General features: G+C 38.9%; 1 protein-coding gene across 3 annotated transcripts in view; it reads left to right on the forward strand.

Moving 5' to 3' along the window:
- DOCK11 (dedicator of cytokinesis 11) overlaps positions 1 to 16,515 on the forward strand; it is a 207,103-nt gene that overhangs the window by 127,377 nt on the left and 63,211 nt on the right. For all 3 annotated transcript variants that reach the window (XM_019667847.1, XM_019667846.1, XM_019667848.1), the window contains 4 exons: positions 9,027 to 9,093; positions 10,385 to 10,432; positions 12,259 to 12,401; positions 13,653 to 13,768. In XM_019667847.1, coding sequence (XP_019523392.1) covers positions 9,027 to 9,093; positions 10,385 to 10,432; positions 12,259 to 12,401; positions 13,653 to 13,768 — 374 coding nt within the window. The remainder of the gene's footprint in view (positions 1 to 9,026; positions 9,094 to 10,384; positions 10,433 to 12,258; positions 12,402 to 13,652; positions 13,769 to 16,515) is intronic.

A 16,515-nucleotide genomic window follows, 5' to 3' on the forward strand; every position in this document is an offset into this window, starting at 1 on the left:
GTAAAGGGGAGAACATTTTCAACTCAGTGGCATTTTGTTCCAGGAGATAACAATGGATTAGTTAACAACTACAGCCACAGCTCACTGTTTCTGTCATCCCACAAGATGAAAAGTGGGGGAATATGGAAGGTGACTGCTGATACGTACCGGGTTTCTTCATAGGGTGATGAGCTGCCGCTGCACTGCCAACAGGTGGCAGGATGGCTCACCTAAAATAAATAAAAAATATATATATATATAGTCGAATACCACCACAGCTCAGCAAAAGTAAGATTGGGGTGCAGGGAGAGAAGAAAGGAGGAAGGGGAGATGCATTGCTGACACTCGAATACACATGCATACACGTGTGTGTACACACACACACACACGCACACACCTTTAGAATGTGATAACCAGGGACAAGCCTCTTGCTGCCAGGGAAAATAAGATTGGGGTGGGAGGTAGAGAAGAAAGGAGGAAGGGGAGATACACTGCTGACTAGTTCTATCACTCCAGTACACATGCATACATGTGTATACACACACACAAGCACACACATACATACCATATCCTGTGATAACCAGTGACCTCTGGCTGCTGCTTTAATGTCATGGGGGAAACCATGACTGCTTCATTTCTTGAGAACTTCATAGTTCTTCCTTTTCTTCTAAATGTTGACCTTGGTTGTTAATTTTTTATTTGGTCTTTGTTAATTAGTTTTTTCTTCTGCTTTTGCTTTTTGCTTTTTTTTTTTTTTTTAGCCGAGCCATCCTGCCACCTGTTGGCAGCTCAGCTCGGGCCGGACTCGAACCGCTGTTGCTCAGAGCTCAAACTCTTGAGCAAGCTTTTTGATTTTTTTTTTTGATTTTTTTTTTGTGTGTGTGGAGGGCAGTGTCACTGGCCCTCATATTTGGGATCCGAACCGGGGCCCTGTGGTGTCCCAAGCCAGTTCTTAACCAATTGTGCCACTCGGCCGGCCCTGTTTTTTGATTTTTAAAAGCATATTTTTAATAACTATTATACAATCTATGTCACATCTCCTTTTTATCTTTTGTACATATAAAGTCATGCTGTATGGTATCTGTATCCGTAAAGTCATATTCATTTTATTCTGAAAAATACTGACTTCTGGATCCTTGTCAATGGATGTATTTTAACTGTCTTGTCCGGTAAATATTTTAGTCACTGTATATGCATTTAAATGTTGAACTCTTACAAGTCCACCCCTTTCAGGTCTTCTCTTGACTTTCTTTTTTATTGGTTCAAAAACAGTAGCAACTTAATTTTCAACAAAAAGATGGTAGATACCTACACTTTTATTTGGAAGTAGAAGGATTCTGAAGAATGAATATCCTTCTCTCTTTATAGCTGTGTTTTATTAACTGGCAATAGTTCAATGTTTCAAAGTCTCAGACATTTGCCAAACTTTTTTTAAAGTCTTAGTGCCTTATCATGAAATGGAATTAGTCAAGAGTTATCAGTTACATAGTGTCAAAAGATAGTGCCAGTTGACAGGAAGACTGCCCTCTCGTGGAAGAAAAGCAGTTTCCTTAAAGAGAGTTTGAGGGAAAGCTACTTCCACCTTCTTTCTGACTGCACCCTGGCTTTTCTCTTTATCCGACTCTCCAAAATGGGACTCTGGGGATCCTGTTGAGGCTTATCAGTACCATCCCCTGTTGCACCTGTAGATTCATCAGTATTCTTCCTCAGAGTCGATTTTTCATTGAAAGGTGTCTGGCTTCTGCCATCTCTCAACCCAGTGTTGTGTTGAGACATAGCAATTGAATATCTTCTTTTCCCACTTAAAGTATAGTCAAAAGGAAATACATATGCAGAGTGTGTGTCCTTTCTGTGGGTAAAAGAGAAAATTGGGCTTCTGTTATAATCAGGCATACTTTCCTCTGAAGTTTCAGATACTACTTGAGTTGCTGGTTTTTCTCCTGTAGAAACACTGGAAAAGCTCCAGGAGAAGTCCTTCTGAGTTCCAGACTTTTGTGAGGAGGTCTTGTGTGTGATGGTCTGTTTCGTTTTTGGCTGGCCAGGCTTGTCTTCTAAAGGGTTTGAGACAACTTGGAATTCACGCCCCCTTTGAGGACTTTGTGCAAATATTAAAGGAAAACTTCCAGATAGCTTCAAGTCGGAAACGTCTCCTGGGGCAGGCTTACTGCTATCAGGAGAAATCTTCTCAAAAGAGGTCTGAGGCACCTCAAAGAGGTCCTGACTATGAAATGGATTTGGAAACTTTGGACTTTCTTGCTGTTCCTTTTCTCCTCCAGATTTCATCTGTTCAGTATTCGATTGCTTTGTCAGTTTCACAGGCAGATATGCCTGGTTTCCTTGCACAGGCTCCCTGACGGAAAAAACTGGCATAGTCATTTGAGAACAAGGAATTATGTCATCATTGCTATCAGAAAAAAGTTGAAACTGTTGCTGAGTAAATTTTAGTTTTTCAGAAAGCAATTTATTTTCTTCTCTTAATTTATTCCTTTCTGCTGTGAGCTCAGCAATAAACTTAAGATTTTGTTGTTGGACATCATTAAGTTCTTGCTGTAGTGTATTCCTGTGTGTTTCACTCACTGTACACCGGTCACATGTTTTTGAGCGTAACTTATCTCGGAACTCATTAATGGCGGCACTGAGGGCTTCTTGTTGCTCAGTCAACTCTTTAATTTTGGCTCTGGAACCTGCCCACCTTTTGTTTAACAATCGCTCTTTCCTCAAACTGTTTAATTTTGCCTGTAAACGTTGTACCTCTTTGTCGTGGAGTTCCTTTAGCGTCAGCCATGTTTTTTTAAAATCGTCAGTCGACACGTCACATACACTTAACTGCAGTTTATCTCTTTTTGGAGGTTTCTTTTCAAATCCCTTGTCTCCTCCACCCATGCTCCCTCCCTGCATCATGCCTTACTGTTTTGGGATTTGGAGCTGGTTGCGAGAGGCCAACGGCTCGACAACGCCACTGCCGTAAAAAAGGCCGAAGAGCTGCTGACTAGAATTGTACCGAGGCAGGGATGAGCCCGTTAGCGCTTTTACAGACCTTCTGTGAAGCTGCCTCACGGCACGGGGCGGGTGTTCGGTGGCTTACAGATGGCTGACAAATGGATAGATGGTACTGGATTATTGGTGGAAAGGAGGCCTCAGCATTTTCACAGGACGAGGCTGTTCGCGGGCGAGAAGATGGCGACTTCGACCGCCCGTTTGAAGAGGCCGGAAACCCACTGACTTCTGGGAGACCCAGCCTCTCCAAGTAGAAAAGCACGCGAAGGCATGGGGGAGACCAGAAGTCACTGCTAGCTTTATTTTTGCTTAAACAAATTTAATTTGACTTAATTCTAGCATTTTCTATTCTTGATGATCAGTATTTTATAATCTTTGTAAACTATTAGTACTTATAATTTTAAAAACAATAGGAAGTAAAGTCAAATTTCCCACACACACCCCCCTCCATATGGACCACATTGCCTAGTCCTCCATCGCTCTCTTCAGTAGGTTCTAGCTAGGCTGGCAATTTGGTCGTTTTCCTACTCGCTCGATACCTACAAGACGTTTACATTTGGAAGAGGATCCACTGACACTATTAGCTATATCTGAGTTGGATGAAAAAGGATTGGAAAGATCAGTGGTGGCAATTTGCTTTTTTTTTTTTTAATCTTCATAGGTAGGTATGTTGGAAATAAACAGGTAAAACGAGTGCGCCTGTGTGGTGTCCTCCCACCAGGCAATTTGAATTTTGCTCCTAGCATCGCGTCTCGAATCCTGGGCTTCCAGGCTTTGCGTGGCTTGTGACTCAGCTCTGAATGGGCGCTTTGCTCCCAGACTTTCGCAAGGTCAAGAACCTACCCTGAATACTATGTTAAATAAAATAGGAGCTGAGATCATTGTAGTAAGTGAACTTAAAAATAAATTGGAATTGGAACTTCAGTGTCAAGAACAAACTAATAAAGAGGGGAGGTGGTTGGGGAGCTGGGTGAAAAAGGTGAAGGGATTAAGAAATATAAATGGGTAGTTACAAAATAGTCATGGGGGTGTAAAGTACAGCATAGAGAATGTAGTAAATGTTGCAACAACTATGTATAGTGCCAGGGGTGTACTAGGCTAATACAGGGGGAATCACTGAATAGATTATATAAAGGCCTAAACTTTATGTTATACACCTAAAACTAATATAGTACTAAATGTCAACTGTATCTGAAATAAATAAACAAACTAACAATTCACTCAAATATAAAGGACTCCAGAGCACCATGGGTATTTCTTTTTTCATGCTGCTGAGTAATAGAATTGAACTTTACTAAAAATAAGGATTTCCTAAGTAATTCTTGGAATTCTGTGAATCTTTTGAAGATTATAAAGATGTAGAACATTTCAAAATATTTCTCCCCATTTGCCTCAAGTAACAGTAACCAGAACTTTGTTAATGTTGTTCTTGACCCTGAAGAAACAGTCAAACCTGCGTGCACAAAGAAGCCCTCTAAAAAACAAAGAAATATTAAAGAAATGCATTTTATAACTTCAAATAAATTTAATGACATTCCTGCATACATGGAATTTCACTTAACCTATTGTCAAATTGATGATGTTATTAAAGAAATCAACAAGGCAGTACTTAGTAATTATAAGATCCGACATGAACCAAAAAAGTCTATTACAGGTTCTGTAGCCAGAAATCTCTATCACAGATTTATTGATGAAGAAACCAAGGATAACAAAGGTCATTATTATTATCTTTTAAAAAGATTTTATTGGGGAATTGGGGGAAGGGGAGCAGACAAGTTGCTGTCCTTTTGTGCTTCAGGCTGGTTGTGGAGGACGTTGCTTCACTGGCCCATGTTGGTATTATCATTGTGCTCTTCCCGGGTGAGGCAGAACGGTCACCGGCCTCTGGACAGCCGCTCACAGCGACTCTTGGCAGCTCACACCAGCTGCTGGCCGCTCACGCTGGCGGCTGGCCACATACGGTAGCTTATGGCAACCCACTGCAGCAGGGGCTGCAGCCTATGCCATCGCCGACAACTCATGGCAGCCCAGCTCCAGGTTGAGCTGTTGTTTAGCATCTTAGCTGTAGAGGGCAGTGTCACTGGCCCTCATATGTGGGATCCAAACTGGGGCCCACTGGCATCCCAAGCCAGTTCTTAACCAACGGCGCCACTCGGCCGGCCCGGGTCATTATTTTTTATTGCAAACTGACATAAAGGAGTTCACAGTTTTGAAAGTTGACAAAAGATTTCATGTGATTCTGAGTATCTTATGACACTGCAAGAGGCTGTCCCAGGTCCAAGGATGAGGAGTCACCCAATACATTATAACCTGAGGCCCTTGGGAGCTTTTGAACCAGCCAACAGTAGGGTATAGATAGAGGCTATTTCTATAGTTTCCTTATATGTAATTTTAATATATGATTTCTTAAGCTTTTTCATCATCGTTTCTTATGAAAAAATTCTTTAAAATAAAGCATATATATTTTACAAGAAAGAGAAATAGGTAGAAAGAGAAGTACATGTGATAGATTTAAAGTACTTTTGTATCTGAAATGGGATGTGTGTGTCTGTGTGTGTGTGTTACCAAGACATCAGAGTTTACAGTCCAAATGTAAAGAGTGGAAAAAATTATCTAACTTTTCTCCTGCTATAGTTTACAGTTCTCAAACTTTTTGGTTCAGAGAGCCCTTTGAGTACCAGGTAAAGGCACTTGGCTACCTCCCACCCCCCAAAAAAAAATCACATAAATGCATCATCTTGCATAAAGTTTTAGGAAGTTCAGATTTCCAGTCAAGATGGCAGAGTAGGTAAATGTTGTGCTTACCTGTTCTCGCAACTACAGCGGAATTACAACTAAATTACAAAATAACCATCACAGAATCACCTGAAGTCTAGCTGAAACAAAGCCCTATGATTGAGGACATACGGAAGCCACATCAAGACTGGTAGGAAGGCAGAGACATGGAATGGGTTGTTCCCACACCCACATGTGATCATTAAAAATCAGGAGGGATATCAGCTGTGGAGATCTCCCACCCCCAGAGGAGCGAGGGGTCCCAGCCTCACACCAGGCTCCCCAACCCAAGGTTTTAGTGCCTGGGAGAGAAGTTCCCACAAATTTCTATTTGTGAAAACCAGTGGAGATTGTGGCTGAGTGAGACAAAGGGCTGCTGGAATCCCAGATGCCCCGGGCTTGCACATGGACTTACTGACGGACTCACTTGCGATGAGCTCCAGCACTAGGGCAGCAGCTTGGAAAGCGCCAGGGACATAAGGGGAGGAACAGAATTGTCTGGCTGCAGGGTAAGGGCTGGCGGGGCAGCTTTTTTATTTTTTCAGACAAAAGTGCTGACAGGCACCTTTGGTTCTTTGAGCCCTCCCCCCACATAGCATGGGAGGATCCATATCTGAGTCTCCAACAACCTGTGTGACACTGTTCTTTGGCCCTGAGACTGCACCCAACTTTTGGGCACACACAAGCTGCTTTCTCCAGCTTCTCCATACAAGTTGTCTGTCTTGGCTCATGCTGCAGACTTTCCTACAATCTCTCAAAGGTTCACAAAACCTAAACAAGCAGCATCTGGCGCCAGCATCTCCCGTACCTCTGGCTGAGCAGCCCTAAGCCCGGCACTAGCAGCACCTGTCCTCGGTTCATAGGTTGGCTTCTCAAGGCACCAATCAGCCCAAGGGTCAGTCACTTCCATTGACGTGCAAACCGCAAGCAAGGCTCAACTACAATAGAAGGACACACCTGGAGCAACTGGCTCAGGTGACCAGGGACACTGTGCCACTGGGCCCCACAGTACACCTACGACATAAGGCCGCTCTACCAATACCAGGAGGAATAGCATCCCTACATAATACAGAGAAACAAACACAAGGAGACAGCCAAAATAGGGAGACAAAGAAACGGGTCCCAAATAAAGGAAGAAAACAAAGCTCCAGGGAAAGAACTGAACAAAAGGGAGACCAGTGATCTACCAGACTCGGAGTTCCAAACACTGTTTTTAAGGATGCTCAGTAATATCAGAACTTCAACAAAGATAGGAAACATCAAAATGGAGAGAGAAAACAACAAAAAAGAACCAGTTAGAAATGAAGAATACAATAACTGAAACGAATACATTTGAGGGAATCAACAGTAGAATAAATGAAGCAGAGGACTGAATCAGCAATTTAGGAGGTACAGTAGCAGAAAGCACCCAATTAGAATAGCAAAAACAAAAATGCAACAAAATGAGGACAGGTTAAGGGGCCTCTGAGACAACATCAGGCGTATCAACATTTACATCATTGGGGTACAGAAGAGGAGAGAGAGCAAGGAATTCAAAACCTATTTGAGGAAATAATGACAGAAAACTTACCAAATCTGGTGATGGAGAAGGATATTCGAGCCCAGGAAGCATAGAGTCCCAAACAAGATGCTCTCAAAGAGGCCCACACCAAGACATATCATAATTAAAATGCCAAAGGGTAAAGACAGAACCTAAAAAGCAGCAAGAGAAAAGCAGTTATCTACAAGGGAGCTCCCATAAGACTGTGAGCTGATTTCTCAACAGAAACTTTGCAGGCAAGAAGGGATTGGCAGAAAATATTCCAAATAATGAAAAGGAAGGATCTACAACCAAGATTACTCTACCTAGGAAAGCTATCATTTAGAATCAAAGACAGATAAAAAGCTTGCCAGACAAGAAAAACCTAAAGGAGTTCATTACCACCAATCCAATAGGAAAAGAAATCTTAGGCTGCTTTAAGATTTCTTTTTAAAGATAAGAATATGAATGGTAAAGTGGCAGTAACTACATATCTGTCTGTCACCCATTATTTTAAGTATAAATGGATTAAATGCTCCAATCAAAAGATACAGGGTGGCTGAGTGGAGAAGAAAACAAGACCCTCACATATGCTGCCTACAAGAGACTCACTTCAGATTGAAAGACACACAGACTGAAAGGAAAGGGATGGAAACAGGTATTTCATGAAAATGGAAACAAACAAAAAAATATTTATACCAGACAAAATAGACATCAAAACAAAGGCTGTGATGAGACAGAGAAAGACCTACTAATCCCACTTCTGTGTGTTTATCCAAAAACCTGAAAATGCTACTTCAAGGGGACATGTGCATCCATATGTTCAATTGCAGAACTATTTACAACGGCCAACATGTGGAGGCAGCCTGGGTGTCCCTGAATGGATGAGTGGATAAAGAAGAGGTGGTACATATATACAATGGAATAGTACCTAGTCATAAAAAAAGAATGAAATCTTGCCATCTGCAACAACATGGATGGGACCTCAAGGGAATCGTGTTGAGTGTAGTACGGCAGACTTGGTGTACATGGTGATAAATATGTATAGTGCCAGGTGGGTACTAGACTAGTCAGGGAGATCACTTCTTAAATTATATAAATGTCTAACCACTATGCTGTACACCTGAAACTAATCTAATGTTGGATGTCAACTGTAATTGGAAAATTCGAAAAGAGGGGAAAAAGGTAAAGGTGAATAGAGGTTAAAATTTCCAGGTATAAAACAAATGAGTCATGGTGATATAATGTACAGCATGGAGAATAAAGTCAATAATATTGTAATAGTGTGGTATTGTGTCAGGTGGTTGCTGGACTTGTGGTGATCACTTCTTTAGGTATATAAGTGTTGAATAACTATGGTGTACACCTGAAATTAATATAACATTTTATGTTAGCTATATTTTAATATATTTTAAAATTTTTTTAAATAGGAACTTCATTAAAAACTCCAGGTCTGCTTCCCTTCCTCCATCTTCAGGGATGATATGAAATTGGGATAAGCTATCCAAAAGAACATTTTCAAAATAAATAAAAATAATTGTTGAATTTGAAATAATTACAGATTAAAGGATATATTTGGAATTAATTCAGAAGACTGCAATGTGTGTATTGGGCAGTGGGATGGGAGAGGAGGATATGGATAAAACAGAACTGGCTGTGAGTTGATTGTTGAAGCTAGATTATTGGTGCTTAAGGTTCACAATGCTATTTGCTGTAATTGTTTTCAAGATCTAACACTTTATGTTTCTATTTTCAGATACTCTGTTAACTTACTGGAATAAAGTATCTCCTCAGGAGCTCATAAACATTCTCATACTTCTGGAGTAAGTTATATTAATTTATTTTCAATAAAATTCCCCTTATTTGGGGGAGCTTCATTTTTATGTATAATAAAATACTACTTTTGTGTTGGTTTCAGCAGGTTATTTGCTAATGAATGTAGGAAATGTTAAACTATTTTGATACTACAGGGGCTGAATTACAGGTTCTTCACACATAGAAGGAAAACATGGAGATGGAATCTTGTGATACTATAGAAAACACTGGCTAATAATAGACCATCTTTACAGCCCAGCAGGAGTCTTTCTGTGATCTGGAAAACTAGAAGTAGCGTCAGCTGTCCTAAATCATTCATTTTCATCAGATGCTGGCTTAATGGGACAGCTTAAATTATTGGAATTTAGAATTTGTAGAATTTAGCTCTTATGTAGAGCTAATTCTACCCACTTAAGTGAATGTATATCTATAGTTAGATATATAGATACAGGTACAGGTATATAGATATAGATACAGATAACAGATAATGGGTATCTCCAGTCCAAGGCACTGGGGGGAAAATCTTGTCTTTTTTCCTAGGTAGAGGTGGGAAGTTGTTTTATATTGTATGCTGAGCTAATTTTACATTATTATTGAAAACTACAAGAAAAATTAGAATAAAATCTATGAAAAATTTAAATAAAGACTATACATATATCATATTGTATGTGCATGTCTACCAAAACACAAAGAGGATAATCAATGCAAAAATATTAAAGTTTTTCAAAATTTTGCAGAAAGTGTCAGCAAATAAAACAGCAGTTAAGAATAAAAAGAAAATAAACTAATTATATTGATATATTTACTAGTGAAAATGTATAATGTTGGGGATTTACTTTGGAAAATACAGGAGGTAGGGAGGGTGGAGGGAGAGCAGGGGACCTGTTCAGGGAAGAGGTTAAACAAGAATGGCCACAAATTGGTTATTGTTGAAGCTGGTGTGTGCTGGGTCCATGGGAGTTTAATATGCTATCCTATCTACTTTTGTATGTGTCCCAATATTTAGGACTTAAGAACCGTTTTTTAGGTATTAATGTTTATACTAGAAACCTTTCCTATGATACATTATAGAGCACAAAGGATGATATTCATTGATGGGTTTTATTTTAACATGTTGTTAAAATTGTATATGATGACAAGCCTGCAAGTAGTTGTGTGTACATTTATTTCTCTCTACCAAAACATATGTTGTAATATGATTTAAATAAGCATTCTTCGTAAAACATGACTTTTCAAATATTACTTGTGAAATTGCAGAGAATGGCAATACTTGACTAACATGCTATTTTTTTTTTCTAGAGTATGTTTGTTTCACTTTAGATATATGGGGAAAAGAAACATAGCAAGGTAACTCCCATAGCACTGCAATTTCCACTTTTTCCCTTTTCTTCCAACAGAGGGCGGTCTTGATCACATTATGTAAAACCTAGATTATTCATTTTGAATTAACATTAAGACAACCCATGATTTATTACGTCTCAACTCAAAGTTTAAATTAAAGTAATGTGAATTGATATATTTTAAGTTTCCAAAGGGTAATGGTTAGCCTGATACACAGAGTTTCTGTTCTAATCCTCAAACAGATGCTATCTTTTCTGAAGGATGTGAGAAAGGGCTAGATCCAGGTGAAGGCAGGAATCCATAAAGTGAGGACAACTATATGGTCTGTACTTTTATCTACAACCTGTCAATACTTATCTCAGTTATTAAGGTAAACAGAAATCCCCAACAGTGATTGGGATATACATTATATATTATCTGTCTTTTCTTTTTGCTATTTAAGTCTTAGTGAAATAAATACCTAAAAAAATGTTTGTGGGACCCTAAGGAAAAGATTACTTGCTTATTTCAATGAGATATATTTTAGGGGTAGAGTTCGTATTTTAAGGAACTCAAATAGGAGTTCTCTTTTTTAAAAGTTAAATTCCATGGCACTTCCAAAAACTAAAGAGGCTGTTCAGATGGGGTTTATAATTGCTGAGCCTCTGGAACATCCTAATAGTAGGTAATTCAGGTGACACTTTACACTATCTTTCCCCATGACTTGAAGCTGGCATGGTAACTGCCACTATGAGCCTTAACCTCAAAGATTCTGCTGACCCTCCCACCATGTTTCCTAGAGATTAGACAAACTGTTTTTCTTCCTTAGTTCTTGTATGACCCAGTTGTAATTTTTTTAATAGAACCTTAAAATTTGATGAAAACAAAGAAAAATTTGCAAATCGTAACAGACATGTTTACAGAATAAAAATTTCTGGTCCAAGTTTAGCTCAAGTCCAAAAACATTTGATTGACACTCATTCTTGAACATCTGGGAATTCTACCCCACCCCATTTCAACTCTGAGTAGCCTTCTCACTGTTTTATGAGTCTTGCCCTTCCTCACCTCCTGAGAAAAGACTGAATATTTATTAGAGTGTTGTCCACTTAACTCTGATGTTTTGAGGATAAGGAGGGAAATAAACTCTAAACTCCTTAATTATATTCTTATAGCGTCAGATTTTTTTTAATGATTTTATTGGGGAATTGGGGGAGGGGAACAGCACTGGGGAATCAGGGGTAGGGAAACAGACAAGTTGCTGTCCTTTGGTTCTTCAGTCTAGTTGTGGAGAACATTGCTTCACTGGCCCATGTTGGTATTATCATTGCTCTCTTACCGGATGAGGTGGATTAGTTGCCTGCCTCTGGATGGCCGCTCACGGCAGCTCTTGGCAGCTCACACCAGCTACTGGCCGCTCACGCTGACTGCCCGCCACACACGGTAGCTCACGGCAGCCCACTGCAGTAGGTGCTGCAGCCTATGCCGTCGCCAGCGACTCACGGCAGCCGAGCTCCAGGTCGAGCTGTTGTTCACCATATTAGATGTAGAGGGTGCAGCGTCACTGGCCCTTATGTGGGATTGGAACCAGGGCCCTGCTGCTCAGAGCTGGCGTTCCAAGCCAGCTCTTAACCAACGTGCCACTAGGCCGGACCAGCATCAGCTTTTTAAAGTACATATTAAAACTTTATACAATTTCCAGAGATGTCTCATTTAAGCAAAGTAATAGTTGGAAGAATCTTGAGCATAGTATAGTGTTTATGTGGAAACCTAATAATTTTTTTAGTTAAAAAAACATCTAACATTGAGATATATTATTAGAGCACTCCAATTCCTAACTTTAAAATTTATTTTAGGGTACATGATGTCTGGCTGTCAAAACACTTTGGAGTAGACCGAAAATCGCAAACCATGCCAGCTCTTCGAAACAGATCAGGAGTAATGCAGGCCCGGCTTCAGCATCTTAGTAGCCTGGAAAGTTCATTTACCCTTAATCACAGTAAGTGAAAATGTGTGTAGGGTGCCTGTTTGAGACAGACATGTAATGCTAAACTAAAAGAAGACCTGGCTAAAATAACCAAAACAATTGAAAATGATTTTTAATACATATTATAGGTCTATTTGCATATCTGTGTGTTTGTATACAATCATTTCATCATACATGGTTATATAATATGCATGGATTTTTCAGCAATTTCATGTAATGGTCGTTTTTTTCTTAGTTCATTCAGTATTAAATTATTTTTTCCACTGAATTGTTTTCATATTTACATTAGATATCCTTCATTGCTACTGTTAAACTTCAATGCAAATAATAGCATCTTAATATAATAGTATACATAATATTTGTTTAGAGTTATTCAGTGATTTTTAAGGGATTACACATGCTGAAGTGACTGCAAAAAATAAAGAACTGTCAATACTATTTTGACAAAGTATATTTCACGTAGGTTGAAGTACTGACAAAGCAAGTAGGACAAGGAGAGAAATCTTGCCCAGCTAAGTAAGCTGGAGAGTTATATAAATGGAAGCTATCCTCTAAAAAAAACAAATATTAATAAAAAGTCAAAGAGTGAGAAAACTTCCATTTCCCTGCAGTCCTCTGGATGTTGCAGAGAAGAGGGCCAGCAAAAGTGGCCTTGTGATAAGGAGGAATAATAGAAACACATTTCTTGAGCCGATAGGCCCTGAGCTAATATACTCAAGACCTTTAAAAACTATGCAAATCTTACAGCCTTCAGCATTGCTCTTATTGCTTGTAAAACTTTAATAAACCTACTTCCTTCAGTTGACTCATGCTTTGTTTTTCTTCTGATTTAGAAACAAGTCTCATATCATTGCCATCATTGAAAATATCTGGCCGTAGGGCACTACCGTATATAATGTAGCTGAATTTCTAGGAGTTTCTCATTTTTGCACACGTAATTAGTGGCATGGCCTAAAATGCCTCCCATGTTATTTCCTTGTTACATCACCATAGTTCATCAGTGAGATCTTGTCTCCAAAGAAGTAGGCACCTAATAATGTGTTGTAGACCTGTTGATACAGAGCTGAAGTAAAAATCAGTAGATTTCATTAACCAATACCATATTTGATTAAGGAATAAGTACAGTGAAACTCACTAGGTCTGCAGGTATTGAGGGCCTCCTTGCTTTTTGTCTGTCTCTGAGTTTTTTTGGGGAAAAAAATCATTCAAAACTTACATGAATCTCTGTGTTAAGCAGTTTTAATTTACTTTTTTTAATCCTAGGTTCTACAACAACTGAAGCAGACATTTTCCATCAGGCACTACTTGAAGGCAATGCTGCTACTGAAGTTTCTCTAACAGTACTAGATACCATATCGTTTTTCACCCAGTGCTTCAAGGTAAAAATTAACACTTAGAATTCACTTGGCCTCATTGCAAAAGAAAACATTATACAAAAAGTAACTAGTTAGAGGAAGCTTAGTGTAGTGAAAAAGCCCCAAATGAGCGGTGAGGAAACTTGGATGGTGGACCAAGTTTGGCTACTGTGTGACCGAGACTCAACTGGCCATATCCTTGAAGTGAGGAGATTAGTCTAATTTGCCCTTAAGCTCCATTCTACCGCTTACATTCTGTTGTTTTATTTTCATGTTTAAAAACAGTTCTCCTTCATACTTGTATTAAAATACCCAATTATTTTTAGCCCAAATTATGATTGAATCAGTGTGCCCAAATGCCCATTGTGACAAGGTGTCTTCTCAGGCTGCATGATGTCCAGACAGGCTGGCTGGCTTCCTTAGTCAGGCACTTAGTGTTTATTTTTCTCATATGTTTGCTTCTCAGTACAAATCATCATTGTTGTGATTAAAAAGAATAAGGTAAAAAGCAGTGATCTGGAAGGGTTGCTGAAGGAGTAACTGGGATAATGGACCTGAGAGTGCTTTGAAAAGTACAAACTATATCACTGTAATGTAACATTAGTGGGAGAACTCAAAAGTGAAAAACCTTGCTTGCTTTCACCTGAGTTATACACATAATCCCCTCCGTTTGTGCTTTTTCAAAGAGGCTCACAAGGGAAAACGGAATTAGATACTAATAAGAAATAGGCTTCAGAATTCCTTTATGAGGTATTAAATTTGTTCTCATTAAAATGTAACCCAAATTCATTTTGCATTAGGCCAGTAAAATAGGATATTTGGTCTCAAGGCTTGCATTGTATTTCTTCCTCCTATCTGAATACTTATTTATTTAACAAACATACCTCTTGGTAGATGTCAGGCATTATCCTAAGTGCTTTACAAATATTAACTCAGTTTTTCATTGTGGGGCTGCGGGAGAGAAAGGGAAGTGACTGCAAATGGGCACCAGGGATGTTTTTGAGGTGATGGAAATGCTCTAAAATTGGATTGCGATGGTTGTACAATTCTGTAAATTTATTTTATTATTATTTTTTAAAACTCATTTTAGCTGAGCCATCCTGCCACGTGTTGGCAGCTCAGTGGCAGTTCAGCTTGGACCAGGAATCAAACTGGCGACGCTATTGCTCAGAGCTCACTCTCTTGAGCGAGATGTTAACCAACTGAGCCACTCGGCCGGCCCTTGTGAATTTATTTTTTAAAAAATGAATCACACAAATACATGGAGGCTGAATAACATGCTACTAAATAGTGACTGGGTCAAAACTGAGATCAAGGAAGAAATGAAAAGCTATCTCAAGATAAAAGAAAATGAAAACACAACAACTCAAAATCTATGGGATGCAGTGAAAGCAGTCCTAGGAGGAAAATTGATAGCATTGCAGGCCTATCTAAAGAAACAAGAACAATCTCATATCAACAGACTACCTTTACACCTAAGGGAACTGGAGAAAGAACAGCAAAACAATCCCAAAGGGAGTACAAGGAAGGAAATAATAAAGACCAGAGCAGAAATAAATGAGATAGAGACCGAAAAAAAATACAAAGGATCAATGAGACCAAAAGCTGGTTTTTTAAAAAGATAAACAAAATCGACAAACCCTTAGACACGCCAAGAAAAAGAGAGAGATGACCCAAATTAATAAAATCAGAAATGAAAGAGGAGAAGTGACAACAGATACCACAGAAATACAGGAAATGGTAAGAAAATACTACGAGCAGCTATATGCCAACGAATTTGACAATCTGGAAGAAATGGATAAATTTCTGGAAGCACACAATCTACCAAGTGAGAACCAAGAAGAAACAGAAACTCTGAACAGACCTGATTACTACCAAAGAAATTGAGTCAGTAATCAACAAGCTTCCAACAAACAAAAGTCCTGGACCAGATGGCTTCACAGGTGAAGTTTACAAAACATTCAAAAAAGAATTAATACCTATTCTCCTCAAAGTATTCCAAAAAATACAAAGGAAGAGAAGGCTCCCAAGCACATTTTACAAGGCCACTATTACTCTTATCACAAAATCAGACAAAGATATTGCAAAAAAAGAAAACTACAGGTTGATATCCCTAATGAACATAGATGCAAAAATCCTCAACAAAATACTAGCAAACCGAATTCAGCTCCACATGCAAAAGATCATACACCACGATCAAGTGGGATTCACTCCTGGTATGCAAGGTTGGTTCAATATCCACAAATCAATTAATGTAATACATCACATTAACAAAATGAAAAACAGAAATCATATGATCATATCAATAGATGCAGAAAAAACATTTGACAAAATCCATCAGCCATTTATGATAAAAACTCTTAGCAAAGTGGGAATAGTGGGATCATATCTCAACATAAAAAAGGCCATATATGATGAGCCCACAGCAAACATCGTACTCAATGGGGAAAGGCTAAAAGCTTTCCCCTTAAAGTCAGGAACAAGACAAGGCTGCCCACTTTCACCACATCTATTCAACATAGTTCTGCAAGTTCTGGCCACAGCAATCAGACAAGACAATGAAATTAAAGGCTTCCAAATTGGAAAGGAGGAAGTAAAATTGTCATTATATGCAGATGACATGATGCTATATATAGAGAATCCAAAAGAGTCCACCAAAAAACTGTTAGAACTGATAAATGAATTTAGAAGGTTAGCAGGATACAAAATTAACATTCCGAAATCAGTTGCATTTGTATACACCAAAAATAAACTTATCAGAAGAAGAAATC

This window comes from Hipposideros armiger, unplaced genomic scaffold, assembly GCF_001890085.2.
Source record: "Hipposideros armiger isolate ML-2016 unplaced genomic scaffold, ASM189008v1 scaffold_508, whole genome shotgun sequence".
In the NCBI taxonomy this organism is placed as follows: Eukaryota; Metazoa; Chordata; class Mammalia; order Chiroptera; family Hipposideridae; genus Hipposideros; species Hipposideros armiger.